Below are 20,507 nucleotides of genomic sequence, written 5' to 3'. Positions count from 1 at the left end.
GCCTGGCCCGACGCTGTCAGATCGGACACCCTAAGGGTCCTTGCAGGCACAGAAGGCTGTGCCCCGCTCCTCGCTGCTGTCCGGCGGCACGCGTAGATGCGCCTTAGTAGCAAGGCTCCTCACCCTGCTCGCTGGAAGCTCACCCCTCCCTGTCACTCTTGTTCCCAGTGGAGACAATCCTGGGCCTCACGGGCGCCACGATGGGAAGCCTCATCTGCTTCATCTGCCCGGCGCTGATCTACAAGAAGATCCACAAGAACTCCCTCTCTTCCCAGGTGCGTGCTGCACAGCGCTCTCAGCCCCACTCAGGGCGGGTCTGGGTCGGGGAGAGCAGGAGGCGGTGTTCTCTGAAGTTCCTGTGAACTCATTGTGTTTCTTAGCACAAAATGATCGTGGTCCTGTAGGTCTGAGAAACATGGGGTTAAGGCAAGGTGAGCAGCCTTGCACCGCAGGGCCGCCGAGCCGAGCTGCTGACCACGCTTATCTGAGCATTGAGTGCTGAACCGCTTTCCCCCGCCTCTGTACAGTGACCGGATTATCTGTGTGTGCCACACGCTCACGTCCCCGTCTCCATCCCCTACTGAGGACATCCACACTGTCTCGCTGGGGACTGTCTTGTTGGTGTCACCTCTCCAGTCTTTCACTGTTACAGACAATGCCAGGGTGACTATCTGTGCCCACGAGCATTTCTGTATATTTGAGAAAGTACCTATAGGAAGCTCTCTGGGCCCCGGGATCCCTATGTCAGGAGTGGGAGCTTTCCCCCAAGGGCCCGTGTGCAGGTTAGCAGCCAAGCTCTGCCTCTCCCCTCCGTCAGCCCGAGGATGGTGGCAGGTCTCGGCTGCTCTGGAGTGAAGGTGAGCATTTCTTTTTCCATGAACTGTCCGTGCTTTTTGCTCACCTTTAATGGAGTTGTTGAGCTTTTTCTTATCGGTTGATTTTGGTAAATTTTTTAGGAGCGTAGTATACATATGGCAAAACACATAATTCTCAGGTACAGCTTGATACATGTCGGCTAAGTTCCACACCTGGAACCACCTCCAGGCCAGATACAGAACATTCCAGCACTTGAAGCTTCCCTGGGGTGCCCCACAGTCTTTCCTCCACTAAGGTTACTGCCTGTCTGTCTTCTAACATTTTGGAATAATTTTACCTGCCTTTCAAGTTAGTACAAATGGAGTCTCACAGGAAGTGTTGGCGTGTGTCTAGCCTCCTTACTCAGCATCATGCCTGAGTTCCTCTGCGTTACTGCCAGGGTGGCCAGGGGTGGTTTGCCCGTCTTCCCTGCCATGTGATTCTCCACTGTAGGAATCTACAGTCACCCAGAGCAGGGTGTCCTGGACGGGCCGTTCTGCACGTCTCTCCTGGTGCAGCGTGTGTGCACTTTTGTTCGTTATTCACCTAGGTGCGGAGTTGTTGGGTCCTGAGGTTATGTCTGTCCAATTTTAGTAGATTTTGCCAGACTTTTTCCAGCTTTCCAAAGTGGTCCTCAGGCACCATATTGGAATTTTAGTTGCTTTAACATCTACTGTCCCTTTGTTAGATTCTAGCCCTTCCGAAGGACGTGTAGCAGTACCTCATTTGGGTTTTAATTTGCAATTTCCAGATGACTGTTGAGCACCTTTTCATACTCTTGTTAGCCGTGTGGGTGTCGTCTTTGTGAACGCCTTTCAAGTCTTGCCCATTTTTTAACTATTGGGTTATTTTTTTCTTATTGATTTGTAGAGGTTTGTAAAAGATTCTCGATATAAGACTTTTTTCAGAAGTATATATTACAAATGTTTTGTCTCATTCTTGGCTGCCTTTTCACTTTCTAAATGACACCTTCTGATCAACAGATGTTCGTAATTTCAGTGTAGTTCAGTTTTTTGAGTTTTTCTTTTGCTGTGTGCTTTTTATGTACTACTTAGGAAATTTGCTTATCCCCAGGTCCTGAAGACAGTCTACTCTGTCATACTGTAGAAGCCTTGTATTTTCTCTTTCACATTTAGATCTACTTCCCATCTGGAACGCTTGGTGTGTGGCAGGGGTCAGGGGTCGTGTTCTGTGTGACTCTCCAGTTGAGCAGCAACCCCTTGCCCCAGCGTTGCTGGGCACCGTTGTCATCAGTCACCTGTGTACGTGTGAGGCTGGGAACTCCCATCCACTGGTCTGTCGGTCTCTCCCACACTAGCGCTACACTGTGTTGGTTGCTAAGGTTTTGTAGGGAGTTTTGATGCTGGCTGCTTTAAAGATGGCCTTTTCTATTGTTGGCTGTTTGCATTTCCAACTCAATTTTATTTTTTTTAATTTTTAAAATTTTTTGACTGCACCACGCAGCATGTGGGATCTTAGTTCCCCGACCAGGGATGGAGCCCGTGCCCTCTGCACTGAAAGTGCAGAGTCTTAACCGCTGGACCGCCAGGGACGTCCCCCAAGTCAGTTTTAGAAGTGGCTTCTCAGCTGTTGGCATTTGACTGGGATTGCATCAAACTATAGATTGAAGACTTGACATCATCATTTTGCAGTTTTTCGTAATTTCCATCCTTATTTCGTTTTTTTTTTTTTTTTTTTTTTTTGTGATACGCGGGCCTCTCACTGTTGTGGCCTCTCCCGTTGCGGAGCACAGGCTCCGTACGCGCAGGCTCCGCGGCCATGGCTCACGGGCCCAGCCGCTCGGCGGCATGTGGGATCTTCCCGGACCGGGGCACGAACCCGTGTCCCCTGCATCGGCAGGTGGACTCTCAACCACTGCGCCACCAGGGAAGCCCCATCCTTATTTCTTATTTCACCACTGGCTTCTTTATTTATTTATGTATTTTTAATGCTAATAATATAAAATTTTAACTTTTTCTCTAACAGCAAAATCGCAAACAGAAAAAACACTGTAACGAGTTATGAGAGAGACCACAGAAAAAAGGGAAAACATTCTAGTACTTTTAATGGTCCTGTTTACCTGATTTTTGGATAAAAGGCCACACATCTTCATTTTGCACTGGGTCCTACATATTAGGTTATATTAGCTCTGCTCTTGACTGCTGTGCTCCTCCTGAGGCAGATCTCAAACCTTTCCTTATCGGAACCCCCTTCTGTCTACAGCCCTTTGGGGACTCTAGCTGATTGTCACCAGTAGCTTCTTTAGATTTCCAAACTTTGGGGGATTTTCCAGGACTCTCTTTTATTTCGAGCACAGTCCCAGTGTGATTCGAGAACACAAGCTGAAGAACTTCAGTCCTCTGACATTTCTTGGGGCCCAGCAGATGGTCTATTCTGATGGCTGTTTAGCTGTCTGTAGAGTCTGCAGTTGTTGGATGCAGTATGCATCCAACATGTGGTTGAGTTGAGTTTAGTAACTGTGATTTTTAGATTTTACATATTCTTACTGATTTTTTAATCTTCTTGTGTATCACTTATGAAAAAGGTATGACAGTTCCCACTTTAATTATAGGCTTATTTGTCTTGTTATATCAATTTTTGCTTTTTGTTTTGAAGCTATGTTATTAGGAGCATACAGTTTTAAAATGGCTATATCTTATTAAACTGACCCTTTTGGTTGTGAAATGTCCCTTTTTATCTTTGGAAATGCTTCTCTCCTTACAGGCAGCCCTGTCTGAACAGTGTAGCTAATCCAGCTTTATTTGGGGTTTATATTTGCACAATATTGTTTTTATTATCCTTTCTCTTTTGATCTCTCTATGCCTTTATATTTAAGGTATGTCTCGGGTAAGAGCATTTAGTTGGCTTTTGTTTTGTTTTGTTTTGATCCATCCTGATAATAGGAGTATTTAAGACTATTTACAGTTAATAAAATTACTGATTTGGGGGGATTAAAGCTTCCGTCTTACTCTTTGTTTTCTATTTGTCCCATATGTTCTTTTTTCTGTTTCTTTTTTGCTTGCTGCCTTTTGGATAAATCAAGCATTTTAGGTATTTATTGTCTGTTCTTCCATTAGGTGCTGTACGTTTCTGTTCTACTAGTGGTTATACGAGGCAGTTTAATGTGAATCCTCGGCTTATTAGAGTTGACCATAAGTTAGTTTTTTTTGACTGTTTCCCAGATGAGGCAACTATCCAATGATATTTTAACTCCATTTACCTTCCTCTGGCCTTCGGTGCTGTTGTTTTTATGTAGTTTAATTTTACATATATTTTAAACACCACAAGACATCATTATTGTTCAAATAGTCAGTTTGTTTATATTGATCCTTTGCACCCTCTTGGTTTTCTGGGGCCTGGTCCTGTCCCCTGACATGCTTGGTACTTTGTGTAGGTGTATGTGAGAAATCGTGGAGGCTCTGGATGATGTTGTCCTCTGTCCAGCAGATGGAGAGGATGGGCAGAAGGCCTGTGTCCACTTGAGGCCAATCTGTTTCAGGTTTGCCCTCACCCCTAGAGTGGAGCCCTTCCTGAGTCTCAGTGCAGTCCCCTGCAGATTGCTAACTTATCTGCTTAGCTTTCATCCTCTTGGCAACTGCTCTCTGCACAACTCTGCCCAGCTGGTGGCTGGCACGTGCCTCAGGGGAGAACTGAACACAGAACGTGGGTGCATCCTTGGAGGGTTCCTCTTCTCCAGGATTGTAGCCGCTCCGGTTCTGGCTGCCGGGGAGCCCTCACTTCTAATGCCTGGGGCCCAGTCTGTGTGTCTGCAGGCTCCAGGGCTGTTCAGCACTGCTGACTGGGAAAAGCCTGGCCTGGTGGCCCCTCGGTGCTTATCTGTTCTCTGGAGTCTCTCACCCTTCAAGTCTTAGCTGCTGAGGTTGTTCACCAGTCTTCAATTGGGGATTTTGGTGAGTTTTAGGAACTCCTTATAATATGAGGAAATTGGCCCATTGCCTGCCAAATTGCAAATGTTTTTCCCAGTTTGTGAAGTACCAGTGTTTGAGTCTATCAGACTCTTTGTAGGAGAGAAAAAAGTCATTGTTAAAATGACCCTTCCACTTCAGTATTATTTTAAGGAATTCTTTCCTCAGTTCTTTCAGTAATTCCATGATTTCATTTTTCCATTTAAATCTTTGACCCATCGGCATTCTATTTTGGTGTAAGAAACAAAGTAGGTATCCTCAGTTTTTCTAGATGGCTTTCTAGTTGTCAGAACACTGTTCGTCCATCAGTGATATGAAATGTTACTGCTCCTGTATATTAAGTTCTTGTATGTATTTGGGCTCATTTGGGACTTGTATTTTAATTTCCTGGATGTCCCGTCCAGTGACGTGGCCGTCCACGCTGTTTTAATTACCCGGCCTTGTGATGGTGCTCCCTTGTTGTGTGGCTCTGAAAACGTTTGAATTCTAATCTCTTTTCTTTCATTAATGACGTTTCTGGATGTTCTTGCTTGCTTACTTTTTTTTTTTTTTGGCTGTGCCATGTGGCTTGCGGGATCTTAGTTCCCCAAACAGGGATTGAACCCAGGTCACGGCAGTGAAAGCCCGGAATCCTAACCACTAGGCCACCAGGGAACTCCCTGTTTACTTTCTGTGTGAATGTTCCAGTCAGCTGATCTGACTCTTAACAAAAATAAATCCACCTTTTTGGTTTTGGTCTAATTGGAATTCGTTGAAGCTGTAGATAACTTTGGAGAGAATCATTCCCTTGATGCTCTGGCTAATCTGCAGAGTGTATTTGTGAGCCTCCCAGTGTGATAATGGGGTGTGGCGTTCAGTCGTCACAGCTGCACTCAGCCCCCCTTCCCCGTCTCCGTCTGCTGCACCAGCATCCCTCTGCTACATGTGCCTGTGATACTGGGACCTCTCCTTCCTCTGGCTTTCCTGATTGTTTGTACGTAGGGAGACTATAGATTCTCATATATTAACTTTTTTTACCTTCTGACCTTACAGCATCTTTTGTTAATTTCACCTCCCCCTTTCCAGTTGTTTCTCTCTCATCTGTGTCGTCCTACACCTCTTGCCGTGGCGCTGGCGGGGGCGCGGGGGGGGGCAGCTAGTCGTCTTCCCAACTCAGCTGGGACAGCTTCCAGTGTTGAATTGTCGAGCGTAATGCTGGTTTTGGCTTCATGTACAGAAATGAACATGCGCATTCAAACGCCCCCACGTGTCTGTAGACGTGAACACATGCAGAATCGCGTTAAAGAGACGTCTATCTGTGCCTGTGTTACTATGGATTTTTAAAACTGGAAAGCATATTAAATTATATTAACTACTTTCGGACTACGTGCACAGAAGATGGAAAGTTTCCCCTTTGGACTTAGTGTCTTGGTGAGGTACATCGCAGATCAGTCGTAGAATCGACCATCTGACTGTGGCATACCGTTTATATGCCCTGCTGTTTTATTTCCCACGGAGTTTTCATGTTTTGAGGAAAATGAACCTTGCAAGGGGCATGCTCAGAAATGTGGCTGGTTGAGAGACCGCCTGCCGATGCAGGGGATACGGGTTCATGCCCCGGTCCGGGAGGATCCCACATGCCGCCGAGCAGCTGGGCCTGTGAGCCATGGCCGCTGAGCCTGCGCGTCCGGAGCCTGTGCTCCGCAACGGGAGAGGCCACAATAGTGAGAGGCCCGCGTACCGCAAAAAAAAAAAAAGAAATGTGGCTGGAGTCTGGTGTGCAGACCTAGGGCCCGGAGGGTACCCGCTTGGAGTGTGTCCCTCCTGTCCTGGGAGCCCCGGCTGCTGCTCCCTAGGATGGCACAGACCTGGCGTTAGCCCGAGTCTACTTGCCCCAGATGCCTGAGCGCTGCTGGCACAGAGGTGCTTGTTACTGGCCCCGGACCTTGGGAAGAGCCAGGGAAGGTAGGGGGCACGGGTGATGGGCCCATCATAGCTGTGCCGGAGAAAAGCATAAAAGAGTATTCTGAGAAACGTCCTCAGAAGAATAAGCAGGGACCGCGAAAACACAGTTGGCCCCTAGCAAATCGAAAAGAACCTTATCTGTCATCACTAGTTCATCCTTTATCTTGAAAATTCGAGAACTCAGAGGGTCTCTCCAGTGGGGCTGAGGCGGAAGGGGTGGGTTTCACCGTCCGGAGTTGATGCTGCGGCCGGGAGCCGGCAGGGGTAGCAGGGCCACCTGGGACTCACGAGAGGCAGTGGAGCCCTGAGCCAGAGCGGCACCAGCCTCCATAGCTGTCCTTGTGTGGAGCACTGGGGAGCATCCGCAGGGAGGGCCAGAAGGCGCCGCTGTGCTCCTGAGACAGGGACACAAACGCGCACCAGGACCTGTTGGACCCCACCCAGGCTGTGACGCCCTGGCCTCTGGGCTAGGACGCCTGCCATGCCCTGATCACACTGCCCTGAAGACCCAAATTGGGGTGCACGGGGCAGGCTCCGGAGCCCCTGCCTCGAGGTGGTTTCGTTTGAACGTGTACATCTTCAGTCTCATATGTGAGCAGTGAAAGGGGACACCTTCTTCCCAGCCAGGGCTTGTCTCTGGTTCTGAGTCGGGGACCCCAGCAGATTGGGAGCCTTGGGGTGTCGCATCGCACATGGTCCCCAGGCCAAGCCCCTGGTTTTGCCGTATGTACCTGGGCTGAGACGTCAGGATGTGTTTGTGTTTCTCCTGGCGGCTCTGCAACTGGTTAAGAAGAACAGAAGTCAGGGCTGCGTGATCAGACGTCTGGTGCACCCGGCTCGCTCACCAACCTTGTCCCGTTTCAAAGCAGCTCTGGATTTGCAGGAAGTTGTACCTGGAAGACGGGTTCTGCAGGCACAGGTGCCCTCCTGTCCCCGTCTTGAGGCCATGACAGCCCTGTACCCCAGCTGGCTCCCCCGTGTTCCCCATCATTCCATCACTGCTGGCTGGTGCGGTACAGACCTCAGCTGTGGCCCCTTCTTCTGGGAGCAGCATCTCTTCCTTATCAGGACTTTGGGGGAACTGATGACTGTCCCTGTTCACACATGTGCGGCATCAGCCTCCCAAACTTCATGGCAGAGCGGCAACCTGGGAGCTCTGGCCTCTTGTGACCCTGGGGCCTCATGGACGCCTCAGGCCTTTGGTGGGGTAGTGGTGGGGGTCTGTGGTCAGTGCATACTTGTCATGGCTGCCCCAGGGAGTTGGCCAACACCTGTGCCCTTTCCAAAGTCTGGCCCACCTGGAGCTCCTGACACTGCCCTGGGGGCCTTGTGCCCACCGTGGCTCTGGCTGACTCTTGCCTCCCCACACATGCCTGCTTGCAGACTGTGATCTGGTCACTGCATCAGCATCACCCGTGGACCTAGATTCCCTTGGTGTGAGGCATGGCCCTCCCACGTCCTCACTGACGCCAGCCTGCCATTAATCCTCTGCTCCCCTCAAGCTGGGGTGGCTTTGGCTTCCCTGCCTGGAGGTTTCTGCGGACCTGTGGCATTTCTTCAAAGCAAAGGGTGAGAGTGGAGAGCTGGGACTGTGACCAGTTACAAAGGCTCTGGCAGGGCCAGCAGGCTGCTCATGCTCAGACAGTGGTCAGCTGGCAAGTACCCCGCAAAGCCCAGGGCAGCTTGAGAGCCAGGTGTGTCAGGGGACGAGGGGGGGTCTCGGCGAAGGGGGGGGGGGGAGACTGCCGCCGGGGGGGGGAGCGTGGGTGGGGTATCTTCTTGGACAGGGTGGAGCCAGGGAACACACTTGGCTAGTGGGCTCGTGGGATGTCTGGGCCGGGGGCAGTGGCAGGTGTGTGTGTGACGCCAGGCGGAGCTTCCTGGCTCTGTGCAGGCTCTTCTTCGTAAATTGAATTTAAGTTGATGCTTTCTTGGTCTTTTTTTGGGAAGCTTGCTGTCTCCCAGCATTGATGGAGTTAACGTTTTTTATTTTGTGCGCAATTTGTTTCTTTAAGGCCAGAAAGCCAAGGGTTGAAATAAATCATTCAAAGCCAGGGATGAAATGTTGCCTTTGGCTTGTCCGTCTCCCGTGGAATGTTCAGTGATGTCCCCGTAAAAAAACCCAACAAAAAACAACCAAGCAGATGTCTTCATCTCTGTGTCAAAACCATTTTAGGGGCTGTCCAGATCAGGGCCTGGAGGGGAATGGGGTTCTGCTGGTGAAGCCCAGACTCATTGGGATCCCCACCTGGCACTGTCCTGGGGGCCCTTCTGGAGCTGTCATCCCCCCCTCTGGCCGGCCACGCAGGCAGAACCACTTTGGCCGTTTGAGTATTTCAGGACTCTCACTCGGTCTTGTCCTCATCCTGTCAGTGCTACGGGGTCCAAGTCGGGACGTGAAGTTCTTTTTGTTGTTTCTCTGGAGAAATGCGAGATGCAAGGGATTTAAAGTTTCTTTTAAATTTTTTAAAACTACTTTGGTCGCCTCTGGATACCATTGCTCTTTGAATCTTCCCTTCATGGCAAGTGGGTATAACATGCTACTCTTTGAGCACACAGCTGAAGCTGGGAATCCACACATTTTTGAGAAAATAACTTGGGGTGGGGGGCGAGAGTCAGGAGCTCTTGACCCCAAGCTGCGTACAGTCTTCTGATGCTGCTCAGACCCCAGGGGCTCAAATCCAACAATGTCCCCATGTGCACCTGACTAAGGCCGGCTGGTGGTCAGTGCCGGAGGGGCCTCTCAAGTCCATGGTACTGACCAGGCCTCCCTGAACCATGGCTGATCCCGGAGCACGGCCAGCATTTTGCTTCCATGAGCCCTGAACCAGCTCAGTGTTTTCAGAGTGGCAGCGGTTGAAACAGACTTTCTCCCCAAGGTTCTCCTCATTTGCTGGACCCACCTTCAGGAGCACAGGTCCTTTCTTCCTGCACAAAATCTTTCTTCTCTAATTGTGTTGGGCCTGGGAAAGTCTCAGCGGTTCTTTTGAACAGATATATTTCAAAGAGTCAATGTGCCTTTCGGAAAAGGTTTGAGTTCTGACTCTGAGAGCACGTGGAGGTGGGTGGTGGGGCCCCCTGGCTCTTCAGGCAGGCCGCCTTGTGGTCCTCTCTGCGGCACCAGGAGTTACAGCTCCTTGGGCAGAGCTGCATGGGCTGGGCCTGGCTGGGAAGGGCAGAACAAGCAGTGTCCACTGCTGTGGCAGCAGAAGTAACATGGAGAGTGTCGGCCCAACGTGTACAGGAGCTGCAGGGGAGACAGAGTTACACAACGTGGGGTTCGTGTACTGAGTCACCGAGGGCAGCACTTATGATCAGCCTGGGGGCCACAACAGGAGGGACCGGGTGGGGATGAGGCCCCTCGGCGAGCAGTAGTGCCTTCAGCTCGGCTCGCTGGGCAGCACCGATGGGCACCGACGGCCAGAGGGGGCGAGGAGCCACCTCCTTCCCAGCCGTCTCCCCGGCTGTGCCCTGCAGCTGCAGGTGTGTCTGGCTTGCTGGGTGATGTTGGGGATAGGTCATTTGTAGCCGGGCACCCAGTGGTCTGGGCCCTCTACTGGGTGAGGGGGTGGGATAAGCAAGGGCCCCCTTCAGGTTAGGCAGATGCCCCAAGATTCTTGCTCTCCTGGCCAGAACCATCAAGGGACCCAATCTCTGCAGCATTAGGCATGGGGAGGCGTGGCTGCTGGGTTCTCCAGGGTGCCTGGCCGGTGGGCTTGGGTCTCTCCAGCCAGCAGGCCCCTCCATGTCATACTTGCTGCCCCTGCTGTCTTCAGGCTCCCTCACGGCACCCCTGCCACCCCACTGGCCCCATCACCAGTGTGGCTCCTGCAGATGTGGCCCATGATTCAGTCACGCTGATCAGTTAGTGACCATCATCTAGTGGTCAGTGTGGTTGGGGCCTCTGTGGGCTGTGCCCCACCCCCCAAGAAGGGCAGGGGCATAGGGACTGCATGACCCCTTTAGTTCTTGGGGTCTTTGTCTTGTCCAGGTGGTGCTCTGGGTCGGCCTGGGCATCCTGGTGGTCAGCACACACACCACCCTGTCCGTGAGCCAGGAGGCCCCTGTGGACTTGGCAAAGGAAGCCCCAGGCAGCAGACTTGGAGAGGCTGAGGGCGCGATGAAGGCAGAGGCAGCCCAGCTCCCAGGTACGCGGCTCCCAGGTACGCGGCTCTCAGGTATGCACACAAGCCTGCAGCCTTCTTGGGGACACCCCAGCAGCGTCATCTTGGGGTCACGGGGACCCAGGTGGCACTTCCCAGGCTGTCTCACCTGCCCAGTTGCCTCCATCCTGTTTGGGTGATGGAGGGGGTGGGGGGCCTCCAGGGGGCTGGCGGGTGCGGCCACCTGCGTGCAGGGGACAGACAGATGGCAGGCAGCCGGGCCAAGATCTGAGCACCCCGTTCAGAGCGCTAACAGGTGAGTAAACTTGGGGGTGTCGTTCACGTTTGCCTGTTTTGTTTTGAGGGTGTAAATTTTAAGCTAGGTTTTCCTGGACAAAGTCAGTTATGCCCCTCAGCTTTGTTTCGTGTTTCACTTTATGTATTACTTGTTGACCTGCCCGTTGATAGAGGGATGAGCCACACTCCCTCATGAGCTGCAGGCCTGCCTTGGAAGGCCCCCCAGTGCAGTGGCCCCATCGCCCATATGTGGCAGGGCCCATGGGGTGCAGGGTGGTTTCTAAGTGCGGCTTTCTGGGGTACAGCAGGAGCTCCGTTGCGTCTGGGGGGATTGGGAGAGAAGAGGTGTCTTGGAGCCTGTGGCCTTCCCAGGCCTTAGATGGGAGGGGTGCGGGGAGGGCTCCCTCCATCTGGCCTCTCGCCTTCTAGGAGCTCCGAGCGGCATCAGGTTCGGGTACTGGTCGGTGGTGCTGTCTATGATGACGTTCATTCCAGGGGCTTCTGCCCTGACAAGGGCTGGGTTTTGTGTATTCATACTAATGGTGTGTGCGTGTCTGCTTACCTTCCCTGCAAAGAAACCCCTGGCTTGGATTGAGATTCCCCAGGCTGCCTGCCTGGCATTCCCCTCTGGGGGAGCAGTGCTGGTTGCTGGTGGATTCCAGGTCCCTTTGAGTGGTGATGGCTAAGAAGCCCAGAGGAGCCCTGGTCTCCTCAGCTACTGTGATTGACAAAAGGAAAGGTCCCAAGGGCTGTCCAGGGAGGCAAGCGTGCTGGGTGCTTGCAGGGCTGGGCTACCCGCAGTTGGAGGTATGGGGCTCTTGGATGTGTTGCTGTCTCTGTTCCAGCCTTACCTCCCTGTGCTCAGAAAGGCCCTGCAGTGCCAGCACCCCACACCAACTTCCTGCAGAACAGTCTATCCTGGGGCTCTTTTGGGGGAGCTCTGAGCCCAGAGTAGCTGGGCATGCTCTCCTCTGCCTTCCTGGGATGGCGAGAGCCGGCTAGAAGACTCTCCCTTTGGGGGTCCCCTGCAGAGAGGACCCCTGGGAATAGCGGGGCTCAGCAGAGAAGTTAATCAGAGTGGTCAGAAGCTGCCTGGGGGACTTGCCTGGTGGTCCAGTGGTTAAGACTCCTCGCTCCCAATGCAGGGGACCCAGGTTCGATCCCTGGTCAGGGAACTAGATCCCGCATGCTGCAACTAAAAGACCCTACATGCCACAACTAAAGATCCCACATGCCACAACTAAAAGATCCCTCATGCCGCAACGAAGATCCCGCATGCGGCAACAAAGATCCCGCATGCCACAACTAAGACCTGGCGCAGCCAAATAAATAAATAAATATTCAAAAATAAAGAAGAGGGCTTCCCTGGTGGCACAGTGGTTAAGAATCCGCCTGCCAATGCAGGGGACACGAGCTTGCGCCCTGATCCGGGAAGATCCCACATGCTGCGGAGCAACTAAGCCCGTGTGCCACAACTACTGAGCCTGCGCTCTAGAGCCTGTGCTTCAGAACAAGAGAAGCCACCCCAATGAGAAGCCCGCGCACCGCAGCAAAGAGTAGCCCCTGCTTGCCACAACTAGAGAAAGCCCACATGCAGCAACGAAGACCCAATTCCGCCAAAAATAAATAAATAAAATAAATAAATTTATAAAAATTAAAATAATAAGCTGCCTGGGCATCCCACAGCAAGTTGCATGGATTCAGTACTTTGGCTGGGAAAAAAGCCTCCCTGAAGAGGGAGATAGGTGTTGCTCCTCCACCCCTGTTGACAGCCCCACTGGGTCCCTCACTCTCGGGTGTCCTGGCCCTGTGTGCTTTAAGGGCACCTCCAGCAGAACTAGACTCGGACACCAGTTTCGCATCTCAGCTGGCTGTGGGCCCGCCCAGTAGGGCTTCTCGGCATCAGTTGACATAGTCGGCACTGGGCTACCTGTCCCCACGGCGCTGTGCAGCCTCCAGCCCACGGCCTGCACGAGCAGCTGCATCCTGTCGTGGAGGCAGGCCCCCGGCTCACCTGGAGCTGCCGCGGCCACATCTGGTTTCCATTTCTTCCACGAGTCTGTAACAAACACATGGCCTCTCTTGGAACCACATGCCGTTTGTTTAACTCAGTCTCCGTGTTTCTTGCCCCCGGCCTCCCCGTCATTGATGGGTTGCCTCGTTGAAGCAGAGCTGGGCCCGTGGGGCCTTGGCCACGTGCCCTGCAGACGTCTGCCCATCAGCGTGTGAGGTGGGTTTACTGGCCTCTTAGATGTCGAAGAGGCCAAAATGGTATGAACTTTCCTTAGAGCCCGAGCTGGCCTTAGGACTGGGGGAATCCTGCTCTCCTGGGGACATGCGGGACTGGCCACCCCCAGCCTGTCACTCTTAGCAAGTGCAGAGCCCAGGACGCACCTGGTGTGGACAGAAGAGGTGGCCGAGCCCTTTAGGAAAGGCTACGAGGCTGCTCACCTGAGGCTCATGGCCTGCTCAAGGCTCTGGCGGGTGGGTTCAGAGTTGGTGATACTCTCAGCTCCTCCTTTGAATGTGGCCTTGTCCCCTTTCTTCCTCTCCCGCCCAGCCTGCAGCTTCTCTTGGTGTTTGGGGGCCGCCTTGGCCACACCCATTACACAACTCATCCCTTTCCCCATCAGGGACACGGCCCGGCTTCTGCTGGATGGGGAAGAAGAGGAAGGGCCAGGACGGGGCCTGTAGGCAGCAATCCGTTTGTGTGGGGACACAGGTGACCTGAGCGGGAGCTTGCCCCCCACAAGCTCCTACCTAATTGTTCTTCCGAGGATGCGTCCCTTGTGCTGCTGCGCCAGCTGCCGGTGCACGCAGACAGGAAAGCGTCCAAACTCCTGTGACAGATGCCGGCATGCCCACGGGGAGGCCCGGCTCCACGCCTGCCTTCTCTCCTTGGTCCCCCACAGCTCTCCCTGTGCCCTGCAGAGAAGGGGCTATTAACACCGCTCTGCCGAGTGATTTCAGTTTTTCTGCCCGTTTGTCAGGACAAGGCTGTGAGCTTATTTCACCGGTGCTAAGATAACCACGCCAGCCGCGGCTGAACCCAGAAGGACTCCTGGGGGCGGGAGGGGTGCTGCCTCCCATGTCCAGCCCCGAGTGACCGGCCCATGCCCCTTCCACCTGCTGCCCGCGGGCAGACGTGCCTGTCTGCAGGAGAGCTGTGACGGTGAGCCAGATGGGGCCACCGGGCCACCCGGCTAGGACTTTGGGTCAGGGGCCCATTGGGATTCCTGCACATTCAAAAGGGTGTCATAGTCAGCGTTTCTCTTGCTGCCTGCCGAGAAGAGTTGGGGGTAACAAGTAAAACCTTCTCAGGGCAGCAGCGAGGCGGGCACTTCGAAGGCTGTCAGGAAAGTTACTCAGGCGCAGCGTCTGGCCTTTTAAAGGAGCGTTGGTGGCTGCTCCTGCTCTCCGCATGGCCCTGGGGTCCCGTGTGTCTCCTGAACTTGGGGTTCCCCTCCAGTCAACAGGGACTCCATCTATGGGACTCAGGTGTGATTTTGAAAGTCACTTCATTTTTGTGCTTGGCAGTCAGAGAGGACTGCTTCCATCTTTACTGATCACAAGATACAGAAAGAGACGCCCCTGGACTCAGAATGGGGTCCTGCAGGGGAGAGTCGACAAAGAGGAGCCCCCAGCCCAGACCCTGTCTTCCAAGGTGGAACCAGCCTTGAAGGCAGATTCTCGTTGCCGTGGACAGGCCTACTCAGGACGTCGCACCTGCAACCTGACACACATACCCAGATTTTAGAACTGCAGGTGTCTATGGCCTTTGGTCCCCTGTCTCCCTAAGCCAGTTACAGAACCACCTGGCGCCTGCACTGGACATGGGAAGGAGAGTCTGATGGGTGACCGTCCATCGGCCTGTGTGTCTTGGGAGCTCCTGGCCAGAAGCACCATCAGGAGGGTCTGAGTGTGGGATGAGGCCGTGCATGTCGGGATACTCTACCGCCTGGCAGAATGAGGCAGGCATGGCGTATGTCTGTGTGGTTTCCACTTTGGGGAGCGGAGGCCATGACCTTGAGAATGAGAGGAGGCCCTTCCAGGCCGAGGCGCCCTCTGCTGGCCACCCCCTGCTGACCCACTGCCGCCTCCAGGAGGAGAAACGGTCCAGGGTTGGCCTGGCAGCCTTCGTCCTTCCCTGGGGTGATGACCGATGACCGCACGGGCGATTTCCTGTCTGTGCCACCGCGGGCGCCTCATTCCAGAGCCTAGCTGCAGGGCAGACGGAGTGTGGGCTGGTTTTCAGTTACTAATTAGGAAGTTCTGTGTTAGTTTTACTGTGGCCCAGAGGCATTGCTGGCAAACTGTCCTCATGAGGAGCTCCGTTCCTTTTAGGAAGCGCTATGTCCATTGCCAAGGACAGCTGTGAAGTGTCGGAGGCCCGGCCGCTGCAGGCGGGGTGGCTGCGCTGTGCACTCTGTGCCCCTTGCACACCTGAGTCTCCAGGTCGTTCCTTTGCCTGACGACCAACGGGTTTTGTTCCCTGCTGAGAACATGACTTGTTCTTATGACGTAATGGAGTGGTTTTCTGTTTTGTTGTGTTCTTCCTTCCCTTCCCGGCCCCCTTTCTTCACTTTGTGATCCGCTGGATAGACACCTCTTGATTTTGAGCACAGGGCTCTCTGCGGGCTGGGGATGGGGGTGTTAACTGTGGTGTGGCGAAGAGCCACATGCTTATGAGAATCAGCTGCTTGATGGAACTGTGGAGTCCCGAGTCTGGCTCCTGCCCAGCACGATCCCCCCTACAGTTTGGACACTAAACCTCAGCTGCTGAAGGTGCCCCCGGCCAGCATGGCAGGTCAGCCTGGTCCCTTCTCCTCCTTTGGGGGAGGGAGCAGGCCCACCTGAACAGGACTGTTGTGAATCCCCCCAGAGGCCCTTTCGGGATTCCGCCTCCCCTTTTGCAGGCAGCTTGTGCCCTGAAGGGGGAAACCAGTTGCTTTAGGCCTCTGGGATGAAATGATTCTTATTTATTTATTTATTTATTTTTATTTTTGGCTGCGTTGGGTCTTCGTTGCTGTGTGTGGGCTTTCTTTAGCTGCCATGAGCGGGGACCACTTTGTTGCGGTGCGTGGGCTTCTCATTACAGTGGCTTCTCGTTGCGGAGCACAGGTTCTAGGTGCACAGGCTTCAGTAATTGTGGCTCGCGGGCTGTAGAGCGCAGGCTCAGTAGTTGTGGTGCACGAACTTAGTTGCTTCGCGGCATGTGGGATCTTCCCGGACCAGGGCTCAAACCCGTGTCCCCTGCATTGGCAGGTGGATTCTTAACCACTGCGCCACCAGGGAAGCCCCGAAACGATTCTTTTTACACGTGTTTTTTCCCCAGATAGTTTTTTAGTTTCTGCCACGTTTGCCTAACAGGTAGAAAGTGGTTTTGTTAATGGAGAGAGTTTCCTAATAGGCTCCATTTTGGCCCAGTTCGGCGGGCCATCCTCGTGCACCTCTCCCCGAGGACCCGCGGTGACTGTGCAGGTGAGCTGTTGGACCTGCTGGAGGATGAGATGGCTTGTGGGATGCAGGCATGTGTGGGAGGCAAGAGGGTCCAGCTTTGTGGGCTACACCTCTTTCTCACCTTCCTTTTGATAGGAATTTTCACTTCTGCAGCAACAAGTTGACAGAATTGCAAATCAACCTCCCTCAGGCATTTTCCTTAAGCATCCCTCGTCCTCCCCTCCCCCCTTGGCCTACAGCAAGGGGTTGGTTGCGCTTGGGCAGGATGGCTGTCCCCAGGCCTCAAACGGTGGGTTCGTGCTGCCACCTGGTGGTGATGGCCAGGCTTATGCAGGATGTCGCTCTTCTGCACCCAGTTAGGTGTAAATTGTATTTTGACGTATTTTTGTTACGAACACACATGAAAAATGACAGGTTTCTATACTACTTAGCTGCTAATGATTGAACAGGAAATAATATAATTGCTTAGGCTCTGCCATTCGACTGGGAAATGTGATTACAATCCAGGGAAAACTGCCCAGTTGCCGTGCTGATTGGCGGTGTGGCCATGTGGAAACACCGCTCAATTATCTGTGCCGTGCTTACAGGCCAGAATCCAATTGTGGACGTGGCCGAGGACAGCCGAGATAAGCCGAAGCTACCAAATGAGAAAGATGAGATGGAGCAGGCCCAGATTAAGGGCCCTGTGAATGTGCCCCCAAGGGAAGACGCCAAGGAGAAGCAGGAGGAGGCACAGCTGGATCGCCCTGGTCAAGGTGCTGTGACGGCCCGGGCGGGGGTTGGGGGGTGGTGTCCACGGGGGAGGGACCTCAGCTGGACATCAGCCACGTGGTTGGTCGGGAACGAACTCAGTTCACAGGCCTGGAGAGGGAAGGCCACCCTGGGAGGGAAGGCCAGGCCACCCCACCCACCCCACCCCCACCCACTCCCCCACCTCGGCCGTCTCCTTCCAGGAGTTGCGGTACCTCTGGGCGAGGCCCACCGCCATGAACCCCCAGTCCCTCACGACAAGGTGGTGGTGGACGAAGGTCAAGACCCAGAAGGACTGGAGAAGGAGCATCCGTCCAAACGTGTGGATGAAAGGGCCCTGGGGGGCAAGGGTCAGATGGTGCTACCACTGCTGGATTCAGAACGAGAGAGACCCAGACAGGACCAGGCTTTGGAGGCAGCGGGTGGTCTTCCTAAAGATCCCCAGAAGGTTCCAGAAGAAAATGGTCAGCCAGCCGTTGAGCCCCTGAAGGAGGACCTGGGGCTGGTCGACAGGGGTGCGCATCCAGGGCCCCAGGCAGTGCTCCCTGAGGGGCAGGACGTCCTGGTGGCAGGTGCAGGGGCCATAGCAGACGGTGCCCTGCTGCCCGGCCATGCCGTGGGGGCCATGGGCAAGCTGGTGGAGAAGAACGAGCACGGTGGGTGTGGGCTCCTTCCATGTGGGGCCTGGGAGAGGCTGCGGAGGGGGCAGAAGCTGACCGTCCTCACTTCTGTCCTACTGCCTGTCTTTTCTCGCAAGATTGGCACGTGCGTGCAGCAGCCCTTCTGCAGCTGTCGGGGGCTTGGCAGCTCTCCTGATCAATCTGTCACACGCTTGTTTGCCAGACCCGTAAACGTCAGGTGCTGAGCCAGTCCTGTGTGTCTGGGGACACACGGGGTGCCTGGGCACACACACGGGGGTGCGGCGCACGCCTGACCGGGTGGGTGGTGCATGGTTAAGTGCCGTCTCAGAGCTGCTGAGGACGGTCCCTGCGTGTTAATTGGCGAAGGTAGTTAACACTGGCTCCCTGCCGCCAGCCTGTGACATGTTATATATCTTTTATTACCTCCCTGGTACTCATCGGGTTGAGTATACACTGCCACAGGGGAGGGAGGGGCGACGTGGAGGGTGATTTTAGGAAACCTCTGCCTCCTTCTCTTGTCCCTTCTCTACGTTCTTCTGAGTCTCCTGCCAGCCTCCTGAGTTTTTGCCGTGTGTGCAGGTGGGAAGGCTCCCCTCCCGGAGGAGAAGCCAGGCCCAGGGGCAGTGCTGCAGGCAGAGCCTCGAGAGCAGAGGACCTTGGAGGGACAGGGCGGGGACCACGCCGGGGACCACGCGGGCAGCAAGCTGGAGGGTAAGGCCTTCACTTTCTCTCTGCATCCTCTGGGGGCCTGGAGACGCCTGCCCCTTCCTTCCAGAAGCGGAGTGATGTAGGGAAGGAGCCACAGGTGCCCGTTGTCTTGGGGGCCTTTCCAGGGCCTCAGCCTCTACACTTGCCAGTTTCCTGCTGAGGAAAGATCTTAAATAGCTCCCGTGCCCACTAACAACCTTTTCTGCTCCTTTTTCACCTTCCTAGGAACGTTTTCTACCTCCTTTTCTCTCCCTTTTTAAAATAACCTTTCACTGTCACGTGACTTTCTGTTACCATTTGGATCTCATTTCAAAATAGATATGTTAATATTTCCAACAAGTCGGCCCAGTGTGGGGGCATTAGTGAGGGTGGGAGGGCTGGTGACTCACTGCTGTCTTAGCTCTCCCCCCAACCCGTGGCAGCGGCTCCCACCCCTTCGTCTTAGCTGGGGCAGGGGTGGGGGAGGGGGGACATTTGTGTCCACCTGCAGTGAAGACCCAGCACCTGTCCCAAAGCAAAAGCTCGTCTTTTCTCTCCAGTGAACAAAACTTGCTCTGCATCCTCCTCCATACCTTCATGCCCATTTTGGGGTGCTCCCAGCTCTTGGCTTTTGACTACCCTCCTCGTGGGCCCACCTGGTTGGGCACTGCCCCTGCGCTAGAGGTGGTGGCGGCCGTCCCAGCGAATGATCACCCATCCTGGTTTCTTTGGTCCCCGCCCAATCTGAGTCGCTGCGGTGTCACCATATTTTGTAGCAGTGTCCACAGAACGGCCCCTGGGTGTTTCATTCTGTGCTCTGGGAGTCTTGATCTGTGCGTGGGGATGGCGGTACAGCAGACTTGGGTGGGTTCATGGGATGCTCGTGCCTTGCTGCCCCATGAGCTGCTTCCCAGCTGATCCTGCAGCCTCGGGATAGCTGGCCCAGAATACTGCGCAGGGATGCCAGCCGAGCCTCTGCACACCAAGGCTAGGAAGGCAGAGCCAAGGGTCCTGGGGTTTCCTGCAGCTCGGGAGCCGTGGGAATTCCGCATGTTACTTGGTTTCAGTCTGTTTACTGGTCCCGGTCCTTATAATCTGTTATGTAAGCCTGTTTGATTCTTTGGCTTTTTCTTTTCTGAAAAGAACTTTCATGGTTTCCTATTCTGCCTTTCTCCAAACGCCTCTCAATGGGACACGCACAGCTGAAATCAGAAAGATGGTGGCAGGTAGGAGTCGGGAGGAGCATCACAGTGAATGCGTCTGTGGGGGGTTTAAAGACGCGAGAGCAGATGGTGTGGGCCCCGCATCCAGTAGCGCCTCGCATGGGGCGCATGGGGCAGAGACCGGGAGCCACACACGGTCTGCCCCCCACCCCGGCTCAGCCACAGCCCCTCAGGTGGGGTCCCCCCGATGCCCCAGCCCACTCCCTTCTTGTACAGACACCCTGGTCCCTCTTAGCCCTGCTGGGGCTCCACTGCCACCGTAGGACAGCCAGGTGCAGCCTGTGAGCGCCTGGACTCCCCCAGAGACGGGGCGGGGCCTGTGTGTCACTTCCACCGTGTGCATGGCCTGGTATTAATGTGCTCTGCACGTATGTTAATATCCGTGCAGCTCTCATCCCATCCACGAGCCTGGTCCCCGTGGTCCTGGTGGGCCGGGCAGGAACCCAGAGCCACATGTGGGGCTCTGGCTGGGAGCTCACTTTGTCACCTCCACTCTGCTTCACGCCTGTCCCATGTTGCTTCTGGCTGGACATGGCACACTTCCCCCCTCCTCCAGCCTCAGTCCGGGGCTGGTCCTCCGAGGAGCCAGTGAGGCAGGGGGCCTGCTCCTCAGGAACCCTC

At 54.3% G+C, this 20,507-nt stretch overlaps 1 protein-coding gene across 8 annotated transcripts in view; it reads left to right on the top strand.

Moving 5' to 3' along the window:
* SLC38A10 (solute carrier family 38 member 10) overlaps positions 1-20,507 on the top strand; it is a 42,487-nt gene that overhangs the window by 18,096 nt on the left and 3,884 nt on the right. For 2 of the 8 annotated variants that reach the window (XM_027080984.1, XM_027080989.1), the window contains 5 exons: positions 169-275; positions 10,717-10,903; positions 17,173-17,340; positions 17,539-17,991; positions 18,556-18,687. In XM_027080984.1, coding sequence (XP_026936785.1) covers positions 169-275; positions 10,717-10,903; positions 17,173-17,340; positions 17,539-17,991; positions 18,556-18,687 — 1,047 coding nt within the window. The remainder of the gene's footprint in view (positions 1-168; positions 276-10,716; positions 10,904-17,172; positions 17,341-17,538; positions 17,992-18,555; positions 18,688-20,507) is intronic. The other 6 variants (XM_027080986.1, XM_027080985.1, XM_027080988.1 and 3 more) reach the window with 6 other exon arrangements.

This window comes from Aethalodelphis obliquidens, unplaced genomic scaffold (genome assembly GCF_003676395.1).
Source record: "Aethalodelphis obliquidens isolate GAN/ISIS:26980383/991018 unplaced genomic scaffold, ASM367639v1 scaffold44, whole genome shotgun sequence".
Lineage (NCBI taxonomy): Eukaryota > Metazoa > Chordata > Mammalia > Artiodactyla > Delphinidae > Aethalodelphis > Aethalodelphis obliquidens.
Note: the sequence above shows the minus strand (reverse complement) of the source record. Positions and strands in the feature narration are given on the sequence as shown.